Source organism: Asparagus officinalis, chromosome 4 (assembly GCF_001876935.1).
Source record: "Asparagus officinalis chromosome 4, Aspof.V1, whole genome shotgun sequence".
NCBI lineage: Eukaryota > Viridiplantae > Streptophyta > Magnoliopsida > Asparagales > Asparagaceae > Asparagus > Asparagus officinalis.
Window position 1 is genome coordinate 142,606,720 of NC_033797.1, and position 7,384 is coordinate 142,614,103.

At 44.7% G+C, this 7,384-nt stretch overlaps 1 protein-coding gene across 1 annotated transcript; it reads right to left on the reverse strand.

Annotated features, from left to right (window-relative positions):
- Nucleotides 435–6,521, reverse strand: LOC109839418. The gene is made up of 3 exons (XM_020407842.1): nt 6,384–6,521; nt 4,488–4,592; nt 435–777 (listed from the first exon to the last, which is right to left on the reverse strand). Exons 1-3 carry the CDS (start codon nt 6,519–6,521, stop codon nt 610–612), a joined length of 411 nt encoding a protein of 136 aa, XP_020263431.1. The 3' UTR covers nt 435–609.

The following is a 7,384-nucleotide window of genomic DNA, read 5'->3' on the forward strand; positions in this document are numbered from 1 at the left end:
GGCTCTGATACCAAATGTTGACAGTTAACAAAAGAAAGACAGGAATTTTTTCACTCTAAATTCATTAATGCAGAACAAGGCTTATATAAGCCAATTACAGAAACTGAAATCAGCACACGTTTTCACTAACAACCGATGCCTAAAAACGTGGCTTAATAAGCTAAACAAATTCAGTTAAACATGCTAACAACCTAGACCAATTCAGCTTCCTAAAATGCAGCTAACAGAAATTGATTATTTCAACATAAAACAAACTGAAATAGCTTAAACTCCAACGGCTAGTGCATGCTTGATCACTTCATTCAACATATACTAATCTAAAAATGACTCTAGATCCCAACACATTAAATATAAAAAACTTTTCATATCTAACACATCCTCGAAAGTTTTGACTTGTTTTTTTTTGAAGGACTCACAACACCTCACTCTTACGGTGAATGCCAATATAAACTTTGTATTATTTAATTCAGAAACAGTAAAACTGTCAACATGATATACCAAGACTATTTTCTCGTTACATATATTTTATACGGACACTTCATAAGCAGCAAGAAAAGTTTCAATCACCAAACGCAATAAACACGCGACATCACTCTCTAATTCGTACCCTCAGAGTGCAGACACAGCAACGGGGACCGAGTTATTACTGTGAGGATCCGCGTTCTCACTTGGCTCCCGAGTGAGCCTCTCAACCTCGGACACAAACCTGCCCATGGCGAACCCAGGCAAGCAAACGGGCACCACAATCCCGTCCCTCATCGGTATACAAAAGCTCGCCACCCCCGCGTGTCACGCTGGCACGGTGTGACCGAGGGCTTCGACTTCGCTCTAGCGTTGAGACTTTTCATCCAACGAGTGGACGAGTGTTGACCTCTGTTTAAATCCAACGCCTTGACCGACATGACTGTACGTCAAAAATCGCGTGTAGCGTTGACCTTTTCATGCTGCAACATGTGCCCGGTTTGACGATGGATTTCGAATCCGCCTGCGTACTTTTCATCAACACACTCGTGACAATCGTTGAAACCTTAGACACGCATTGATCCGTTTGACTGAGGTTTCGATCGCTGGCATTGACTTTTCGAGCGCAACCGAGCGTTACCGAAAATAAGTGTGAAAAAAGCGTTGTGATCGTGGTCTCGAATCGCCTGCGTTAAAAAAGCGAACGGCTTGGCCGCGTTGACCTTGTAAAAAGACCGACGGTCAGAATCATTGCGTTGACTTTCATCGGTCACAACGCGTCTACCGGTGTTGACCTCGGAATCCGTTGAACCGGGGTGTTGATCGAGGTTCACAATCGTCTGGCGTTGACTTTTATGCGCATCGACATTACCGTAGATTGGTACTGGTTATCATCAAAAACCACTGGCAGAAAACAGTTGGAAATCGGGACAGGAACGCCCGGGCAACCACTGGTGTCGTTGGCCCTGCCGAACACACCTTGTTCCCTCGTGAAAATTTTTACATTGCAGATGCCATACAATTCAATCGTTACAATGAAAAAAAAAAGACGTCTTTTTTTATCATAACTCATACACAATGAAAAATAAGGAAAAATTAACAATTATCGCTTCAATCAAAGCAAAAACAGACTTAATCCAACCGCTGCAAAAAAAATCCTTGGCACTGTGATCGGACTTCAATATCGTGACCTACAAGATGATCAGATGTACGTGCGAAGCTTTCATTCAAGTCCACAAAGGAATTCAGAAAGTTCGAAGTACAATTATCTCGCAAACAGGAGATTAACTACTGCTTCTCGAGATTACCTGGCAACGGTATCTCAGGAAGAATTGAACTGCAGATCTAACAGAGATTCTTCATTCTTCCATCGCTGAGAACGTCGATACGATCTATAACTCTCCTCTTCTGAATGTTGTGCTCCTTCAGTCTTCAATGCTTGCGGCTTCGCCGTCACCGTTGAAAAGAGTTCTACATTATAGCATCTCGTAGTAATTTCCACGAACATCCGTTGAAAAATAGAGGCCCTAGAGAGCAAGTTTTTGTTTTCGGGCTATATTATGAGGCAGCGGCGGGCGGGCTCTCTTAAAAGTGACAGAACGTCGTTCTTCTCAATAACCACTTAAGCCATAAGTCGCAATCATTGGACCGAAATGCGTTGCAGTTCTAACGGGCGAAACGAAGCTTTCAAAAAACAACCTAAACACCTTAAAATAACAATATTTGCGGCGGTGTGAGCACCGCCCTGCAGGCTCGTGATGCCGAACACTATACGGGTGAACTCGATCTTTGCTGAGACAAACACTCAAGAGTCTCGCCAAAGCGAGCCAACAGAAACACCTACGCGGGAAGTCTGTTATGGCCTAGAATCTAATATGATGTGCCTCTTAAATCCGTTTCCAACCGTATTTTCGTCGCTCACTGATCAGACTCGGAAATCATCCTGATTTTCACAAAATAAGCGTTGGAAAACCGACGACGAGATCATTACAAGAGCTCCCATGATTTTGAATCATATATGTAGGAATGAATGGATAAGAGGGGCTCGACTTCTCGTACGAGTAGATGCGGGAGTCTGACCAGGATCAGTCTGTATTCCATTATTCCGATATTTCCGTTGTTTGTATGGATTTCGTACCTAAACTTTGCATCTGTCGCGTCATCGAATTTTGACTATACTGTGGACCGAATAGCACGTTCATAGGTATCTCCTCTTGTCTCGACCGTGTTGTGAGATTTATCGATCAATTGTTAATGCCTAGCATGATACCGCCCTCCAGTGTTAACAGTCTCATTTCTCTTTTATAAAGGAGATTGAAATACTATTTTGCGGAGTATCGACGATTGGTTCCAACTCAGTCAGTGTAAAGACCTGTATTTCGCTTGATTCTTAACACGCTCCGATTTTTTGGTCTTTTCGGTATTTGATGAAATAACGAAACTATTCGCTGCACTGCGCTTATCGGTCTGCTTCCGTTGAAGTCTTAGAATTCACGAGAACTCGTGATTCCGATTTTCCTGTATCCTTTTAGTTGACTTTGAACTGACTACCTCTCCAGATCAGACCGCTCTGGTTCACGTCGACTTTCATCGCAACGCGTCGACTGCATTGCGTAGCGCCATTGCGAAAGCGCACTGCACACGCATAAGCAGCTGACAGTTGCACGACAATAGCAGCCTGTCTGTGCATTGCGTATACCTGACGTGCACATAATATCAGTCCGACAGACGCGGTTGACCAGCTGTTGGACCTCGGGATCGCCCACGACGCCTTTTCCCTGAATCGCAAACAGGACCCTCCCGTACGGCGCCTTCCCCCACCACCGAAGTCCACCCTCTCCCTGATATTACCACGCTCGTGTCACAGAAAGGTCCGACAGACCAGGTACGAACTGCCAACACCAGTGTTCACACTAAGCGTGCCGGCCCCTGATCACCAATGGTGGCCCGCCCCTAGAAGATCTCATTTACCTTCCCTCCTCACGTCCGATTGGCCTTCTGACGAGCCCCAGAAGCGTACCGAGCGGGTTTTTCATTCCAGTTTGTTTCTGCGCCCTGATACGGCTACCTCGGGTAGGAACCGCCGAACACGCGGTTCCTAAATCGTAGTAACCCCTCGGCAGCGGGGGGTTGAACTTGCCCGCGCGTTTACGATGCAGATGATGTGGGGACCTCCTCGTCGGGGTCGGGACGAGAGGGCGAGGGTTCGCATTTCCAGAGGCAGCCGCGGTGAGGAGCTCGAAGGTGGAGGCCGACGAGCCGAAGGTTGGGCTGAGTGTGAGAGCGATATAGGGACTTTTGAGGAGGGAGAGAATCTCTGTCGGGGCCAGGAAGAAGAATGGAACGGTGGACCCATGTCGTCTGAGGGAAATGATGGTCCGCCAACTTTCGTGTCGGGGAAGTCGTCGATACTCCGCGGTGTGACGCTATTTCGGTGTTCGGGGGACTGTGGTGCGTTCGAGAGGTGCGGTCCATATTTCGAGGGTGCGTGACGGTTCGAGTAGACAGGAAGGCCCGGGCGCGAAAGCTCGGCGACGCGGTCATGATTGCGACAAGGCCGGGGGCGTCGGCATGGTGTGGTTGAGGCGGTAGGCGAAGACGAGCCGCCGCCAGCCTGAGTCGGGTCACTGAAGCAGGAGCAGGCCGGGCAGTCGAGGACAACCACCAGACAAATCCCCTTCGAACATCAGAACCAAGACCCAGCTCACTCAGAGGACCAAGAGCTGAAACGGCGGCTGCAGCTCGTCCGACCCCGAAACTCCTCAGTCCCCGCCCGGGCTTCGGCGTCGCGGCCTCGACGAACATCACCGACTCAGTTCCCCTCGCGCCGTGCACTCCACCAAACATCAGCGTATGGCCGGCCGGGCCTATCGCGTCTCGAGTGGTGCGTCTACTCCCGTCAACAAGGTAGTACGTGGACAGACCGATACTGGCCTTCGACATGGCGCCTCCTTATCACCCCGGCGGGTACCGTCCCTCCAAAGCCGACCGACAGTTCATTGATTGTTTCGGTAGAGATGGATGACCGGGATTTGGAACGCGGAGTCCTCTTGTTCGTCGATGTCGCGAGAGTTTCTTGAATCGTAAGGCGTCCGCGAGGCCGGAGCGACGCAGCCTACCAGGCGCCTGGTCTAACGACGGGTGAACACATCAAAGAGACCCTGCCATTTCAGAAGTTGATTGTGTTGTATATTGTGTTAGGGGAGAGGTCATGAAGGCCGCACGGATTTATAGAGGGAGGGCGTAGGGGCCCAAACGGAAAAGTATTTGGAGCTGAATTTCGTGTGAAATTGAGCGAGCAATTGCTAGCTTAACTAGTGAACTTCTTGGTAGTTTAATTTGTGATTAAAGTTTGATCTAGTTTGGGTCTTTCGTATTCAGACTTGATGCTCGCTTGACTTGGAATTTATAAGTAATTTTTTCTAGTATTGAATTCTTTTTTTTCTTGGGTTGACGACTTTCATACTCTATTCCTGGTCACGAGATTCTAACGGCCATAAGATTCTTCCTAGACTCACGCTTTTTTTTTAAGAGACAAGTGTAACATGTACCCTAATTTGTGTTAATTTGTATTGGCGTTACTCTGTGAAATAACGGATGAAATTGCTTGCCAAATTAATGAGCGCGGGTTCAGTCAGGGTCAATCATGGACTGGGAGTTTGAAGTAATCTAAATAGAAAATGAATGATCTATAGAAAATAATCTTAAAGTCGATTTTTCTAACGGATGCTCATGATCAGCACTTGTTAGGGGATAAGAAATAGAGACAAACTAATAGCAAGTGGATCCCTCCTGATTTACACCAATTTCTCTAATCGTCTCTTCTCTCTCCATCTCTCATCTCCAAATGAGTACCCATGGGCACCCGTTAGAAAAATCCTTTTTCATTTACTATTTTATGAGACCGAATCTTAATTAACGCATCTCTATTGTAAGGTTCAATAAATTTGAGTCAAGTGGAACTCTCTTGCTTTATACTAATTTCTCTCAACGCCTTTCCTCTCTCTATCTCTCACCTCCTATCTCTCATCTCCAAATGAGTATCCGTGAGCACCCGTTAGAAAAATCATTTTTTATTTACCATTTTATGAGACAGAATCTTAATGCATCTCTATTGTAAGGTTCACTCAAACGGAGTCAAGTTACAGTTATTTGTTTCTTTGCAACTTACAGATGCAATTATATATGATCGCACTTTAGAAAAATCATCGAGTCACAGCAAGGTGACCTATATATGTAACTATGTAAACTACAAATATCGCTATTGGTTATAAAAGTTTAGAACTGAACCAAACATCTGCAATGCATACAACTTCATGCTACACGCAAAAGGTGTCTCTTGTCTCATAAATGCCTCAAGCCAATGAACTCTTTCCCACCGTCTTGTCAAAGTAGATTCATGACTTGTAGCGACCCTTGTGTTTACACACGCATCCAATCAAACAAACTGTGTTTCACATTAAACGTGATTCACCTTTTTTTTTTAAAACCTCATATTCAAATTCGAAAAATTGTGTTCAGCCCCAAAACTGAAACTCTCATGTGACTTAGCCATCTTAACTTTGGGCAATGTGGTTACGCGCCTTGACTCAACTTCTTATATGAAAAAGTCCTCCTCAACTGTTATTTGTCTCTCATCCCTAAAATAATTATTATTATCTTCTTCCCCTCTTGTACTCTGCCAGCCCGCCCCCCCCCCCCCACCAAAACTCCTTCTCCACTTTTTCTCTGTCTCACATCCACCCTCATCCACCCCCTTCACCTCCCCTCCTTCCTCCTCTCTCCAACTCGGTCTATTCGCATCTTGCTGGGACCTTTCGCTTTTAATCTAAGTTCGTTGTCCTCTCTCGTCTCTCCTCCATCTAAATTAATGTCATCCTCGTCCGCTCCATCCTCTGCCCCGTCTTCCACATCTGCCTCACTCTTTCCCTTCTCCTGTCTCCATCATCTCTCCGCTTTCCTCCTATCCCTCTCCCGCGCACTCTTCTATTCCACTCTCCTCTCTCCTCTGTCATCTTCATCTCTATCTTATTCTTGTCCTTCCACAACCGCCACCGCATCAATTAAAGACAGACTTTTTTTTTGCTAAAAACGGTTGTCTCCAAATAAAAAAACTTTGTGAGGTCTAAAGTTAACATGTGATATTAAAAGTTAACATTTAAGCATTATAGTTATCATCTAACAATTAAAATAAATATATGAGGTCTAAAAGTAACATGTGAGGTTTAAAGTTAACATGTGAGATCAAAAGTTAACATCTAACTTTGGAGATTAATATAAAAACTTTAAAGTTGTTAGATGTTAACTTTATCACTTGTTAACTTTAATTATATGATGTTAACTTTGATGTCTCATGTTAAATTAGACCTTAAATGTCAACTTTAATTATTAAATGCTAATTGTAAAGTTTAAGTATTACCTTTAACTGTTAAGTGTTAACTTCGGCGTGGCTTTAGGATATGGTCATCCTAGCCAAAAGAAACTGTCTTTAAACGATCCTGCAATGGTTGTGGGAGAAGGAAGAGGAGATATGATCGAGGAAAGAATAAAAATGACAAAGGAGATATTGTGGTGATAAAAAGGATATAGTCGAGAAAGAATAAAAAGAAAGAGAAGGAGAATGCAATATCAAAGGTGGTGGTGAAAGAGATAATGGTTGAGGAGAAGAAGAAGAAATTATTCATGGGGTCCATGAGATAAAAAAAAAGAGAGATGAGAGGTTGAGGGCGAGAGTAGTTTGGGGATAAAAAGAAATCTTCTCTCTCTACTAAGGTCGTAACTAAAATGAAGCTTTTCACATGAGAAGTTCGGTCAAGGAGTCTAAGCACATGGCCCAAAGTCTAGAGGATTGGGTCACATGAGAGTTCTAATTTTTGGGCCAAGACACAAATTTTCCTTTTAAATTTCATCCATTGACGAAAGA